This window comes from Mesoplodon mirus (assembly GCF_964341445.2).
Source record: "Mesoplodon mirus genome assembly, chromosome: 4".
NCBI classification, from domain to species: domain Eukaryota; kingdom Metazoa; phylum Chordata; class Mammalia; order Artiodactyla; family Ziphiidae; genus Mesoplodon; species Mesoplodon mirus.
In genome coordinates, this window is record NC_138979.1 from 75,548,802 (window position 1) to 75,565,442 (window position 16,641).

General features: G+C 43.6%; 1 protein-coding gene across 1 annotated transcript in view; it reads left to right on the top strand.

The window, feature by feature from the left end:
- Positions 1–10,594: 10,594 nt before the first annotated feature.
- The window catches only part of LOC309802504 (protein FAM169B-like), a gene marked incomplete at its 3' end in the record, with an annotated part of 84,909 nt that continues 78,862 nt past the window's right edge, over positions 10,595–16,641 (top strand). Inside the window, 1 exon segment of the mRNA XM_082618106.1 lies at positions 10,595–10,644. Within this exon segment, the coding sequence (XP_082474232.1) occupies positions 10,614–10,644 (31 nt within the window). The 5' untranslated portion in view covers positions 10,595–10,613.

Here is a 16,641-nt window from a genome sequence, read left to right on the forward strand (position 1 = left end):
TGGCAGTCTGCTGTGATACATCATAGGTAATAGTTTCCTTACATTTTATAGGAGAAAGTTTTGCCTATATTTTTCTTCTGTCTTGTATTTTTCCCTTTGACTTTTGCTGTCTTGATTTTTCCCCCCTAAGGACTACATTTCCTTGACTGAAAAGTAACAACTGCAGCTACAGGAATTGGTTTATTTATTAAAATCCAGTAGCTTGCTAGCCCTATTGTTTAAATACTGGATTTTTCTTTCGAATTTCACAAATATCTTGGGAATGGCTAGAACAGTTGTGTTCTTAACACTGAGGAAATTCCTGTGTAGATAAATGAGGCCAGATGGAGGACACATCAGAGTGCTTAACAACCTCCTGGAATGAAGGGAGGACCATACTGAAAACATGCTCCAAACCCCTATTTTCCAGTTTATATATATAAACAATATTTTTCATTTTTTCTTGTTAGAGTTAAGGGCAATTTTGGTGTCAAAAATGAGTGCCATGTGCCTGAGTAAGTTTGAGCAAGATTTAGAAATCCAACAACTGACTTACAGACCATCTGATAGTCTACCTAGAAATTCTGTGATAATTGACTTTAGAAATTACTGGACCTCATAAAAGTGGCTGAATGTAAGACTGGCATTGACCCAAGCTAACGGTTTTCTTATATACCAGCAATAACCGATAGGTAAATGTAATTGAAGAAAAGAAAGAGCCATTCAAAATAGCTGACAAATATCAGAAATATAGAGGAATAAACCTAGCAAGGAATATATGAGATCCATTTGTAAGAACTGTAGAACTTTGGCAAAATAAAAAAGATAAAAGTAACTCACATATCTGCTGACCTGAGGTGCCAGGTGCAGCCATTTTGCACTAGGAACTCTGGTCTGAAGTGCCAGGTAAGAGGCCTCTATGTTACACCCTATGAAACTAGACAAAGCAGGAAGGAAAAGTGAAAAAAAAGCTGCACTGATGAGACTGCAAGGGAAGACTACCTACTATCAAAGAAAGACTCCAATTCATCTCTACTTAAAAGGGGTTCTTGGTGCTCTGGCTGGCTGTCAGGCCTCAGCCTCTGAGGTGGGAGAGCTGAGTCCAGGACATTGGACACCAGAGACCTCCCATCCCCACGTAATATCAATCAGCGGGAGCTCTCCCAGAGATCTCTATCTCAACGCTAAGACCCAGCTCCACCCAACGGCCAGCAAGAACCAGTGCTGGACACCCCCTGCCAAACAACTAGCAAGACAAGAGCACAACCACACCCATTAGCAGAGAAGCTGCCTAAAGTCATATCAAGTTCACAGACACCCCAAAACCCACCACCAGAAGTGGACTTGCCCACCAGAAGAACAAGATACAGCCCCACCCACCAGAACACAGGCACCAGTCCCCACTACCAGGAAGCCTACACAAGCCACTGAAAAAACCTCACCCACCGGGGGCAGACACCAAAAATAACAAGAACTATGAACTTGAAGCATGCGGAAAGGAGACGCCAAACACACTAAGTAAGTTAAAATGAGAAGACAGAGAAATATGCAGCAGATGAAGGAGCAAGATAAAAACCCACCAGAACAAACAAATGAAGAGGAAATAGGCAGTCTACCTGAAAAAGAATTCAGAGTAATTATAGTAAAGATGATCCAAAATCTTGGGAATAGAATGGAGAAAATACAAGAAACGTTTAACAAGAACCTAGAGGAACTAAAGAGCAAACAAACAATGATGAACAACACAATAAATGAAATTAAAAATTCTCTAGAAGGTATCAATAGCAGAATAACAGAGGCAGAAGAATGGATAAGTGACCTGGAAGATAAAATAGTGGAAATAATTACTGCAGAACAAAATAAAGAAAAAAGAATGAAAAGAATTGAGGACAGTCTCAGAGACCTCTGGGACAACATTAAACACACCAACATTCGAATTATAGGGGTCCCAGAAGAAGAAGAAGAAAAGAAAGGGTCTGAGAACATATTTGAAGAGATTATAGTCAAAAACTTCCCTAACATGGGAAATGAAATAGTCAATCAAGTCCAGGAAGCACAGAGAGTCCCATACAGGATAAATCTAAGGAGAAACACGCCAAAACACACATTAATCAAACTATAAAAAATTAAATATGAAGAAAAAAGTATTAAAAGCAGGCAAGGGAAAAGAAACAAATAACATACAAGGAAACCCCTGTAAGGTTAACAGCTGATCTTTCAGCAGAAACTCTACAAGCCAGAGGGAGTGGCAGGACATATTTAAAGTGATGAAAGGATAGCTGATTCACTTTGTTATAAAGCAGAAAATAACACACCATTGTAAAGCAATTATACTCCAATAAAGATGTTAAATAAACAAACAAATAAATAAATAAAGTGATGAAAGGGAAGGACCTACAACCAAGATTACTCTACCCAGCAAGGATCTCATTTAGATTCGACAGAGAAATTAAAACCTTTACAGACAAACAAACAATAAGAGAATTCAGCACGAACAAACCAGCTTTACAACAAATGCTAAAGGAACTTCTCTAGTCAGGAAACACAAAAGAAGGAAAAAACATGCAAAAACAAACCCACAATTAAGAAAATGGTAATAGGAACATAAATATTGATAATTGCCTTAAATGTAAATGGATTAAATGCTCCAACCAAAAGACACAGACTGGGTGAATGGGTACAAAAACAAGACCACTATATATGTTGTCTACAAGAGACCCACTTCAGACCTAGGGACACACACAGACTAAAAGTGAGGGGATGGAAAAAGATATTCCATGCAAATGGAAATCAAAAGAAAGCTGGAGTAGGAATACTCATATCAGACTAGACTTTATAATAAAGACTATTACAAGATACAAAGAAGGACACTACATAATGATCAAAGGATCAATCCAAGAAGAAGATATAAGAATTGTTAATATTTATGCAGGCCACATAGGAGCACCTTAATACATTAGGCAAATGCTAACAACCGTAAAAGGGGAAATTGACAGTAACACAAAAGTAGTAGGGGACTTTAACACCCCACTTTCACCAATGGACAGATCATCCAAATGAAAATAAATAAGGAAACACAAGCTTTAAATGATACATTAAGCAAGATGGACTTAATTGATATTTATAGGATATTCCATCCAAAAACAACAGAATACAGACTTAAATGATATTTATAGAACATTCCATCCAAAAACAACAGAATACACTTTCTTCTCAAGTGCTCATGGAACATTCTCCAGGATAGATCATGTCTTGGGTCAAGCCTCGGTAAATTTAAGAAAATTGAAATTGTATCAAGTATCTTTTCTGACCACAGCGCTATGCAACTAGATATCAATTACAGGAAAAAAACTGTAAAAAACACAAATACATGGAGGCTAAACAATACGCTACTAAATAATCAGGAGAGAACTGAAGAAATCAAAGATGAAATAAAAAAATACCTAGAAACAAATGACAATGAAAACACAATGACCCAAAACCTATGGGATGCAGCAAAAGCTGTTCTAAGAAGGAAGTTTATAGCAATACAATCCTACCTCAAGAAACAAGAAAACTCTCAAATAAACAACTTAACCTTACACTTAAAGCAATTAGAGAATGAAGAATAAAAAAAAAACCCCAAAGTTAGCAGAAAGAAGGAAATCGCAAAGATCAGATCAGAAATAAATGAAAAAAAATGAAGGAAACAATAGCAAAGATCAATAAAACTAAGAGCTGGTTCTTTGAGATGATAAACAAATTGATAAACCATTAGCCAGACTCATCAAGAAAAAAAGGGAGAAGACTCAAATCAACAGAATTAGAAATGAAAAAGGAGAAGTAACAGCTGACACTGCAGAAACACAGAGGATCATGAGAGACTACTACAGGCAACTATATGCCAATAAAATGGACAACCTGGAAGAAATGGACACATTCTTAGAAAAGTACAACCTTCCAAGACTGAACCAGGGAGAAATGGAAAATATAAACAGAACAATCGCAAGCACTGAAATTGAGACTGTGATTAAAAATCTTCCAACAAACAAAAACCCAGGACCAGATGGCTTCACAGTTGAATTCTATCAAACATTTAGAGAAGAGCTAACACCTATCCTTCTCAAACTCTTCCAAAATATAGAGAGGGAGGAATACTCCCAAACTCATTCTATGAGACCACGATCACCCTGATACCAAAACCAGATAAAGATATCACAAAAAAAGAAAACTACAGGACAATATCACTGATGAACATCGATGCAAAAATCCCCAACAAAATACTAGCAAACAGAATCCAACAGTACATTAAAAGGATCATACACCGTGATCAGGTGGGGTTTATCCCAGGAATGCAAGGATTCTTTAATATATGCAAATCAATCAATGTGATACACCATATTAATAAACTGAAGGATAAAAACCATATGATCATCTCAATAGATGCAGAAAAAGCTTGTGACAAAATTCAACACCCATTTATGATAAAAACTCTCCAGAAAGTGGGCTTAGAGGGGACCTACTTCAACATAATAAAGGCCATATATGACAAACCCACAGCCAACATCATTCTCAATGATGAAAAACTGAAACATTTCCACTAAGATCAGGAACAAGACAAGGTGGCCCACTCTCACTACTATTATTCAACATAGTTTTGAAAGTTTTAAGCCATGGCAATCAGAGAAGAAAAAGAAATAAAAGGAATCCAAATCGGAAAAGAAGTAAAATTGTCACTGTTTGCAGGTGACATGATACTATACATAGAGAATCCTAAAGATGCTACCAGAAAACTACTAGAACTAATCAATGATTTTGGTAAAGTTGCAGGTTACAAAATTGATGCACAGAAATCTCTTGCACTCCTATACAGTAATGATGAATAATCTGAAAGATAAATTGAGGGAACACTCCTATTTACCATTGCAAGAAAAAGAATAAAATAAATAGGAATAAACCTACCTAAGGAGACAAAAGACCTGAATGCAGAAAACTATAAGACACTGATGAAAGAAATTAAAGATGATACAATTAGATGGAGAGATATACCATGTCCTTGGATTGGAAGAATCAACATTGTGAAAATGACTGTACTACCCAAAGCAATCTACAGATTCAATGCAATGCCTATCAAATTACCAGTAGAATTTTTCACAGAATTAGAACAAAAAATTGCACAATTTGTATGGAAACACAAAAGACCCCGAAGAGCCAAAGCAATCTTGAGAAAGAAAAATGGAGCAGGAGGAATCAGGCTCCCAGACTTCAGATGATATTACAAAGCTACAGTAATCGAGGCAGTATGGTACTGGCACAAAAACAGAAATATAGATCAATGGAACAGGATAGAAAGCCCAGAGATAAACCCACGCACATATGGTCACCTTATCTTTGATGAAGGAGGCAAGAATATACAATGGAGAAAAGACAGCTTCTTCAATAAGTGGTGCTGGGAAAACTAGACAGCTACATGTAAAAGAATGAAATTAGAACACTTGCTAACACCATACACAAAAATAAACTCAAAATGGATTAAAGACCTAAATGTAAGTCCAGACACTATCAAACTCTTAGAGGAAAACATAGGCAGAACACTCTGTGACATAAATCACAGCAAGATCCTTTTTGACCCACCTCCTAGAAAATGGAAATAAAAACAAAAATAAAGAAATGGGAACTAATGAAACTTAAAAGCTTTTGCACAGCAAAGGAATCTATAAACAAGACGAAAAGACAACCCTCAGAGTGGGAGAAAATATCTGCAAATGAAACAACGGACAAAGGATTAATGTCCAAAATATACAAGCAGCTCATGCAGCTCAATATCAAAAAAAACCAACAACCCAATCCAAAAATGGGTGGAAGACCTAAATAGACATTTCTCCAAAGAAGATATACAGATTGCCAACAAACACATGAAAGGATGCTCAACATCACTAATCATTAGAGAAATGCAAATCAAAACCACAATGAGGTATCACCTCACACTGGTCAGTGTGGCCATCATAAAAAAATCTGTAAAGTGTCCATCGACAGATGAATGGATGAAGAAGATGTGGCATAATGGTTAAGAATCCATCTGCCAATGCAGGGAACACAGGTTCGAGCCCTGGTCCGGGAAGATACCACATGCTGTGGAGCAACTAAGCCCATGCACCACAACTCCTGAGCCTGCGCTCTAGAGCCCACAAGCTACAACTACTGAAGCCCGCACACCTAGCGCCCGTGCTCCACAACAAGAAAAGCCACTGCAATGAGAAGCCTGTGCACCACAACAAAGAGTAGCCCCCACTTGCTGCAATTAGAGAAAGCCCACATGCAGCAGCGAAGACCCAATGCAGCCATTAAAAAAAAAAAAGAAAGAAAAGATGTGGCACATATATACAATGGAATATTACTCAGCCATAAAAAGAAACGAAATTGAGTTATTTGTAGTGAGGTGGATGGACATAGATTCTGTCATACAGAGTGAAGTGAGTCAGAAAAAGAAAAACAAATACCGTATGCTAACACATATATATGCAATCTAAAAAAAAATGGTTCTGAAAAACCTAGGGGCAGACAGGAATAAATATGCAGACGTAGAGAATGGCCTTGAGGACATGGGGAGGGGGAAGGGTAAGTTGGGATGAAGTGAGAGAGTGGCATGAACATACATACACTACCAAATGTAAAATAGATAGCTAGTGGGAAGCAGCCGCATAGCACAGGGAGATCACCTCAGTGCTTTGTGACCACCTAGATGGGTGGGATAGGGAGGGTGGGAGAGAGACTCAAGAGGGAGGAGATATGGGGATATATGTATATGTATAGCTGATTCACTATGCTATAAAACAGAAACTAACACACCATTGTAAAGCAATTATACTCCAATAAAGATGTTAAAAAAATAAAATAAAATAAAAGGTGGACACCCTGAAAAAAAAAAACTACAAACAATAAATGCTGGAAAGGGTGTGGAGAAAAGGGAACCCTCTTGCGCTGTGGTGGGAACGTAAACTGATACAGCCACTATGGAGAACAGTACGGAGGTTCCTTAAAAAACTAAAAATAGAACTACCATATGACCCAGCAATCCTACTACTGTTCATATACCCTGACAGAACCATAATTCAAAAAGAGACATGTACCACAATGTTCATTGCAGCTCTATTTACAATAGCCAGGACATGGACACAGCCTAAATGTCCATCGACAGATGAATGGATAAAGAAGAGGTGGCACATATATGCAATGGAATATTTACTCAGCCATAAAAAGAAATGAAATTGAGTTATTTGTAATGAGGTGAATGGACCTAGAGTCTGTCATACAGAGTGAAGTAATTCAGAAAGAGGAAAACAAATACCGTATGCTAACACATATATATGGAATCTAAACAAAATGGTTGTGATGAACCTAGGGTTAGGACAGGAATAAAGATGCAGATGTACAAAATGGAATTGAGGACATGGTGGCAGGGGGAAGGGTAAGCTGGGACGAAGTGAGAGAGTAGCATTGACATATATACACTACCAAATGTAAAATAGATAGCTAGTGGGAGGCAGCTGCATAGCACAAGGAGATCAGCTCGGTGCTTTTTGACCACCTAGAGGGGTGGGATGGGGAGGATGGGAGGGTGGTGCAAGACGGAGGGGATATGGGGATATATGTATACATATAGCTGATTCACTTTGTTATACAGCAGAAACTAACACAACATTGTAAAGCAATTGTACCCCAATAAAGATGTTTAAAAAAAAAGAAAAAAGAAAAAAAGAAAAAAGAAAAGACCTGACTAAACCAAGGTGTGCTATGTTCTTTGATGGGAGGGGACTCAAAACTTTAAAGATGTAAATATTCTGCAAATTAATGTTTAAAACTAGAAACAATCTCAGTGAAACCTCAATATCCTTAATTAGTTGGTTCCAATATTTGATGAGGGTGGTATGTCCTCCTATATTTCCAAATATATGATGAAGCTGTGGTAATTCAAATAGTGTGGTATTGTAGGAATAGGGCAATAAAACAAGAGCCATAATGTATATAAGGATTTAAAATATGGTTAAGGAAGTAACTCAAATTAATGGAGGAAAGAATGGACCATTTGATGGTGTGGGGATAATTGGCTATAGTGAGATCTATTCCTTATGCAGTATACATAAATAAATTCTATTTGGATTTATTTTTATTTGTTGGCCACGCCATGTGGCGTGTGGGATTTTTGTTCCCCGGCCAGGGATCAAGCCCGCACCCCCTTCAATGGAAACGAAGAGTCTTAACCACTGGACCCCCAGGGAAGTCCATCTAGTTGGATTTAAATCCAAATCTAAAGACCAGAACAGTACAAACACTGAAAGCAAAAGTAGAAGGGTTTATTTCTAATTTGGGGGTGGTTTCAGCCTACCCAAGTAAGAAAGAAAGCTCAGAAACTATAAAGGAAAAGAGGAAGTATTTGACTAAGTTCTGACTTTGGGACAGGAATTGAATAAGCAGCTGAGAAGCAAGGAACTTTTCAGTATATTGCTGTTTCTTTCTTTTTTTAAAAGGAACATGTATTCATGTACTGTGTGAGTAATTTAAAAAAATGTATCAAGGCCTTTGAACAATATGTTTTGCAGCAGAGATTAATAAATCTTTAGCCCTATGTGCCAACAGCTTAAGTAGCACCCTCGATTACCAGGGGCTCCAAAAAGGCACAGGGGCCAAAAAAGAGATTTCCTTCCACCTCAGGACCTTTGTACTTGCTGTAGCCTTGGCCATTTTCCCTTCCCACATGTTTAGCCTTTTCATTTTCTTCATGTTTTTCCTCAAATGTCATCCTTTCAACAAGGCTTACAATTAACACTTTATTTAAAATTATAAAAGCCTCCTCCCATCCCGTTTCTCTGTTTTATTTTTTTCCTTAGCTGTTATTTAACATACTATTATGTTCTCTTTATCTCCTGCCCACTCCTGCCCAGAAAGTAACCTCCATGAAGGCAAGGTTTTGTCCATTTTGTTCACTGCTGAATCCCTAGAATCTAGAACATATAGGGCACATAGTAGGAAGCTAACAAATATGTGTTGAATGAAAATAAGGTGTTTGGAGGAGTTAAGTGTCTGGAATGCTATTACCCAAGGAGCTCTGTGTTTTTATCACTGTAGAAAATGAAATCTCACACTTCCAAGAGATGACTAAGGGTGGCTCTGAAAACATGCACCTCAGATTGGAACTTGAACCCACGTGGCCAGGACTCAAACCCGGCCGAAACCCATGGTCTTCCAACTGAGATCACACCCCTGGTTTCAGTACTTAATGAAGCTCAGGTTCTTAATGTCTCATCGTGGAAAGAATTCAGTGAGAGACAAAGTGATAGGTAAGAAGTGGACTTATTTAGAGAGAAACACACTCCATAGGCAGAGGGAAACACACTCCATAGGCAAACACACTCCATGGTAGGCCTTGGAACTGTCATGGCACCTGTGGATGTGTCATTTAGCTTGCAGATGTGTTACAGTGAGTGTATACTGAGCCTCAGGTTCTGGTGGAAGTGGACCTGTCTGCCATCTTGGGCCCATTTGGTTCTAATCAGTTTATGTCATGTCCTCAGGCTATGTCATTCTTTCAAATGCTGTGCCCTGCCCGCTTCCCTGTTTCAGCTCTAAGGGGAGCCTCCAGCTCCGGACACAGTAAATACTGCAGCAATGTGCCATGGAAGTGAAACTGGGACCATTTTTCTTCCTCTGCTTGGGGGTGTCCTGGTCTTCCTCAGGTGGGTTGCTTCAAAGGTGAGGTTGCATGGTGGGGAGTAGCTGAGAGGCTCCCCTGAGCCACTGTGTCCTGGGGTACAGAGAGGGAGCAGGCAAATGAATTCTACACCCATCCTGGGGGCAGAGAATCAGAAGGGCTGAGGATGCAGCTCTGAGGGAGCCGGTCCAGAAGGGCAAACTTCAGAGCTGCCAACCAAAGAGGGTAGGTGCCAGCTGACAGGCCTTTGGGTTCCAAGGACATTGGCATTTTAAAACTACCCCTGCTCCCCCTCTCCCCTGTAAAAAACACCTTGAAACAGGCCAAAAAGAAATAGTAGAGAAACAATTGCTTCTCATTGAATTTTGCTACTTCAAGTGAGTAAAAGCTTGAACATTTAATAAAAAAAAGGTATTAGTTATCAGAAAAAGCACTTTACAGTTGTTAGGAAAAAAACGGAAAAGACTGAAAAAATGGGCAGAATAGATTACTGGGGGCCCTGCATTATGGGGGCTATTCATTGTCTTTGAGCTAGTTTTCAACTGTATACGTTTTCGGAAAGGGATTATACAAGCGACTCTTGCCCATAGAAACAGAAATCATAGAAGGAAGTGGGAAGGGGCGTAGAGAGTGGGGTGCCAGGCCGAGGGGCTCTGGCGAGGGCGTGGGGCTGCGAATGGTTTCTCTTCCAACAGGAGTAGTAAGAGAAATACTAACTACTCACTACTCATCGGAAGTGGTGAGCTCGCTTTGGAAACTGTCTACAGGGAGCAGGGGTCGCTAGCGACGACCGCAGGGCGGTGGCCTGGCGCTGGTGGCGGGGGGAGGGGGGGCAGGGAAAACACCGGGGCGCGGGCTGGGAAGCCGCGGTGCTGGTGCGGGGGCGTTCCTGGAGGAGGGGGCCGGGGCGGGGCGGGGCGGGGCTGGGCGCCCAGAAAGCGGGAGCATGGAGGCGGAGGCCGCGGGCAGTACTGCAGGTAAGGGGAGCTGCGGCCAGGCCGGCCCGGAGCCTGCCCGCTTCCCTCGCGGTCTGCCGCGCGGGCCCCACCCCACGTGTCGGGTTTCAATGGCTGGGCTGGCCTGAACGCTCCGGGCCCCCGCGCTGCAAAACGAGACTGTAAACAGCGCGCCGCGGCCAGGGAAACTTTCCCCGGAATCGGCGCCAGGGCGCCGCGAGCCGCGCACCTGTTGCCGCCAGGGAACGAGATAGTGGGCGGCCCGAGATGTCAGGGGCGAGACCAGCCCCGGGAGGGGCAACCCCCTAGGGGTCTCGGTCACCGCCCTCCCTGCCGTTCATAGGGCCCCCGGCAGCCGGGACCCGATGGCCTGGCCTGGCGAGCTCCCTGCCTTCCCTTAGCCTTGGTGGTCTTGTCTGTGAAATGGGAAGCGCACGGTGGGGAGGGTTCGGTAAAGCAGCTCGGGGGACGGCGGGTGCCCCTGTTGCCCCTGTTCGGGGACTGCCAGTTCTGGCCCCCGGCCTGGTGCGCGGCGGGCGTGCCGCCCCGGGCCCTGCAGGCCAACAGGGGAGCCTGGGTTTGCGGGCGCGCCCGGGAGCCCGCCACCTCCCTCTCGTCCCATGCCTGCCCCCTCTCCGGAGAACCGGGCGAAACCGTGAGACTTCTGAATTTGAAAGCACGTGGGACAGATCCCCGAAAGAGTTTCCAGCAGTCCTGCAAAGGAAGGAGTATTTGGATGGGAGCAGGCATAGGGGCCTTTGATGCTGAGAAAGTGCCTCTTTCCCTCCTGCATCTTTCCTTTGTTCCCCCGGGGACCCGAGGCACGTAGGGCCCCTTGGCTGGGTGCTCACGTCCAGTCCGGGCCTCGCTACAGCCCTGCGCCCACGTGCAGTCAAACCGCAGATTGGCCACTTTCTCCCACCACTCATCTCTAAGGAAAAACTCAGTCTTACAGAGGCTCCTCTGCCTTTTATTAGAAGCCAACGGCGGCGGATTACTTGTTATTGTGACCTGCATTCAAAACCTGTGACTTTGAGTTGTTTTTCCCGATTTCAAGTGAGGGAGTTAAGGAGAGAAGGTGGCCACTGCCACTTGTATGAATTACTTACATTCCTCGTCAAAGTTTTCATTGGTCTAGAGATTGAGAAAGGGTTTTGTCTCTAGTTTTAGAGGGAGAAGTACTATTTCGTTTTTTATTTTTCTGTGGTCCTTTCTGGAAAGTTGGTTAATAGTGAGTGCTGTTGCCAGTTTATTGTTTGAGAACTGGGGCAAGAAGAAAAAGTGACTTGCTCTTTTGCTATCACCTTCCTCACCTGCAAAACGGAGAAGACTTTGCCCACTTCGGGACTTACTGTACAGAAATACCTCATATATTCTAAACACTTAGCTGGTCTACACACAAAGCTGCTCAGTTTAGCTTCCTCCATTCCCCTCCCCCTCAGAGTGGTACCATGAGTCAGAAAGTTCCTCCCAACTAGTGCCTTAGAGCTGTGCTTATTCTACCCAGCTTTACTGTTTTAATGGGAAAAGTAATGGTAATTTCATCTTCTGGAAAAGTGTAGTTGGCCTAAACGGTTTCAGGATTTTCCTGTATTTATGTCGGCGTTTGCTGTGGCTTTCATGGTTGCTGATGGCCCAGATGACACACAGCAGTTGCACATTAATCATTTCCACATGTGCTAGATTCTAATGGATGGGAGTTTTACATAGCTGAATCGATGCCTGAGCTTTGATAGCCCATTTCCAAAAAGGGTTTCAGCCAACCATGCCTACGTGGGAATCCTTTTTCTTTTAGCAAGGAAGCGTGAAACTGAGAATTGTGCTTTCAGGTAAGGCTGTGTCCCGGTCCCCACTTAGTTCTAGCACTAAAAGGTAGGGAAAGGGCACATGGCGTTCCTGTGGGAGTTGCTTCTGTATCTAGATGAGGTTCCTCAATATTGGTGTGTCTGGGCGGGGGTACCCTCAATAATTCAAAACATACCCCAGGGCCACCCACACATTCTCTCTCTCTCTCTCTCTGAGTCTGTATGTATTTTTAATTTCCCTGATACTGAAGACCGTCTTAGGTTCCACCAGACCATCAGTTGCTGTCATTTCAGCTTGGAGTATAGGAGAAAGGAAGAAGAAAGTCAGACACGACCCAGTTCTGTTACTCCTCTCATCCTTTACCTTGAAGTTCCCTCATCTATAAAATAAGGTCTTGACCTGCCTCATAAGGATTAGATGAGACCTTGTGTTCATCAGAGCAGACTGCTGGGCCCCTTGTGAAATTTTGAGTAGACTCAGAGAAGGCCCTTTATTTTGCCCCCCCCTTCTGTTTACACAGCAAATGAAAGCGTCTGTGAGAATTACCTGTTTTATGATCTCCATTTAGGAAGTCAGTTGAGTGTTCCAATTTTGAAAAGTTAGGTGCCAGACAGTTTGCAGTGGTAATACAAGCAGAACTTTATAGACAGGAAAGCTAGCAAGCAAGGAGGAAAATCCGGATGATTCCAAAGCTTGGGTTGGGACAGTGGTGATGCCACTAAAGAAACTGACTCTGGGAGGGGGAAACTATGATGCAGTCTAAACACAGTGACTTCAGAATGTTTCAGTAGCTTCCCGTTGGAGACACTGGAAGACTGACGCTGGAGCAGAGGAGGAATCTAGAAAGGCCAGTGCTGGCCCTTTTGGGGCCCTGTTGGGGACCCCTGTTGCTGAGTGGAAGGAGCACAGCAGTTGGAGGCATGGCGCGGGCATCTCCTGGGAGATGGGAGGTGGGGAGGAGCTGAGGGCACAGCCCTCAGGGTGGGAGGCTCAGGGAGGGAGAAGCTCTGAGAACCTGATGTTGAGACCCAAGGAGGAGAGACTGAAAAGAAAAGAAGCCCATGGGGGCAGGGCCTGGGGTTGAGGGAGGCCTAGGCAGGTGCTGACTGCATGGGCTCAGAAGGAGGGTCAGGGAGAGGGAGAGGCCAGAAGAGAAGGGGGTCGGCATGTCACATGACCCTGAAGGGTGTCAAGCATAGCTGATGTTTCAGGGACAAGAAGTGGGAGAAGGCTGAGCTTGAGATGGTGATATGAGTGTGGGGAGGTGGCTTTTCCCTTGCGTTTTTGGTGGAGGAGACTTGAAGACACTTTTAGTAAACTAACCCTTAGGAGCACTTTTCTGCCTGCCGAGTATTGCTCTTAAACCCCTTCTAAGCGTTACCTTAATTGATCCTCATAGTAAATAGTAAATGTAGCTACTATTATTATCCCATTTTACTGATGAGGAAGCTGAGGCACAGAGATATAGTCACTTGCCTAAGGTCACCTGGCTAGTAAGTGATAGTGCTGGGATTTCAGTTGGGGGGTGATTGGTGGTGGTGGTGGTCTGACTCCCCAGAGAAAGGGACTTAAAATGAGGGTGATGTCCGCCCCCCTTCCCCCTGCCCCAAACCGAAGTGGAGGCTCAGGAAGGTGATAATCCATGAGCTAGCTCCTCAGAGACGACCTCATGTTAACATAACACTTCAAGAAAAAATCAAATATTCATCAGCCATTTTGGATCTTCTCTAGTTCAAGGTGTAGAAGTGTCCTCTTAGAGGAAGAGGGACCTGGCAACTTGGAGGAATCTCAGTTCCTGAGGGGCAGGGCCTCACTGGGGTTGTGACAGAGGGCTGGGCTGGGCACTGGGACTCCTGTCACTAAGTGCTTTTGTGCCCCAGGTGAGTCTCCATTCCTTCACCAGGAGGGAGGGGAAAGGATAAGATGGTCTCTAAAACTCCACTCGGCCATGAAGTTTGTCAGTTACTTCCTGTCACTTTAACCAGACTGTAATCCTACTGAGGGCAGGACCCTTACTGATCTTTCTGTCCTAGTGCCCTGCTCGCTGCTGGCACATGGTCGGAGCCCTGTGACCTTTGGGTGGAGGAATCATTTCCTTTCAGGTGCTGGTGAAGACCTTTGTTGGTTCTCTGGCTACAGGAAGGGTTGCTGGGAGGATTTTGCAGATTGTGTGTTTTAGGATGTGGGGTGATTCAAGCTGGCTTGCCACCCCTGGGGTTGAGTGCCACTGGTCAGCGCATCCCCTGGGAAATGTCTTTCTAGGGGTCCCACTCTTCTTGGAAAGGCTTGGTCCTCAGTGGGTCCTCCTAATGGCTTGGGCATTTTGTATGTCCCCTGTCTGTTGGTTGTGATTCTTTGCCATATAATGGAATCCATCCTATAGATGGTCGTTGTTCACCCCCATCTCTAGACATCAAGGGGTGTATTATGTCTGTATTAAACAGGGATCTCTGCTATACGAGGCCAGGCCAGAGATGGCTGGTGTCCTGACCTCCGGCTCCTGCCGTGGCCTGGCAGGATGGAGTGAACGACCAGGCGTCCAGGACTCGGGCTGGACAGTGGGAAGGGAGTGGGCACTGAGGTGTTGTCTTTCTGACCTTTGAAACCCTAGTCTGGTGACCGGCTGACTGGCCTTAGCTGGGTTCCTGACAGCAGCTGGCTCCTGGCTCCTCTGATGACATTCTTATTTGTAGCTCAGCTCTGGGAAATTCCAAACAGAGGATTATAGAAAAGGGCTGTGTTTTCTGCTGTGTTGTGTGGTATAGAAAGCAATTTTAGGGCAAAATTCAAGCACACTTGTTGGTCAGATGCCCCTGGTGTCACGTGACTTTTAAAGTCAGGGTTATTGTGGGGGTTAAGTGACTGTCAGTAGCAACTGAAGGTCCGGGGCCTTTGAATAACGTTTGTTAGGATGTAACAGCTGTGGTTTACAAATTCCATGCCTTTTAGTGCACCCATCCTCTGTTGTGGGTGTTTCCTTTTCCAAGGCTGACGATCAGCAACCTTCAGTAGGGGTGGGACACACAGCATGTGTATCCAAAGGCCACTGTCTGTCGAAATCCAGGCATGTCTCTCTCCCTGCCTCTCTGGACCACTCGGAACCCTTTCACGGCAGACCCTTTGCATTCCCTGTGCCCAGGCAGTGGCTTCACTTCCTGCTTAAACCAGTGCCTATTATCTGTTGAGGCACAGAATCATTTTGATGCTTCTTTGCTCCTCTGAATCTGGGTAGCCACGGGGGCCACTGGGAATGGCCTGAGACTGAGGGCTGGGGGCTCCTGGGGAGGGCAGAGGGGAAGCTTCTGACCATGTGTGTGTTGGGGGCTCCCAAGGCCCAAACCCTCCTAGACTGCTTGGTTTCCTTGTCTTGCAGAAATTAAGACAAATGTGTTTTTCTTGGAAACCGAGTCTCTAACCACTACTCGCAAGTTCCACTGACAGAGAGAAAGCTGTATTCATTTACTCAGTGCATTTTGCTGAAATAACCCCTAAGTGGAGTCCCTGAGTGTTTCATTCAGTGGTAAGTGCTTGAGAAGTCAAAGTTGTGGGGATGCCATCATTGCAGAGACTTCTGCTCACAGTGCTGTCTCCCCGCCCACTGTGCTCTGTGAAATGCTGCTTAGTGGACCAGGCTTGGTGAGTGTATGTATGTGGAGAGAGGCATATAGGCTCAAACAGTGAATTATACTCGGTTGTTCATTTTGACCTATGTTTTCCAGCAAGTGATTTCTTTAATGCATGTGTGTTGCCCACGTTTGGGCTATTAGAACGTCCTGGAAAAACATTTTTGTAAGCTATGCGGAAGGAAAAGAATTGCTCTGTGTTTCTTCAGAATACATGATAACTGAGTAAAAATATTATTAAAATATTCAAAAATGCTTGGTAAAAACACTAATAAAAATCTGTCCTTGTGCAAAAGCATAGTCTAGTTACTTGTTGGCGAATATTTTTTTTTAAAACATCTTTACTGGAGTATAATTGCTTTACAATGGTGTGTTAGTTTCTGCTGTATAACAAAGTGAATCAGCTATATATATACATATATCTCCATATCTCCTCCCTCTTGCATCTCCCTCCCACGCTCCCTATCCCACCCCTCTAGGTGGTCACAAAGCACTGAGCTGATCTCCCTGTGCTATGCGTCCCACTAGCTATCTATTTTACATTTGGTAGTGTATATATGTCCATGCCTCTCTCTCACTTTGTCCCAGT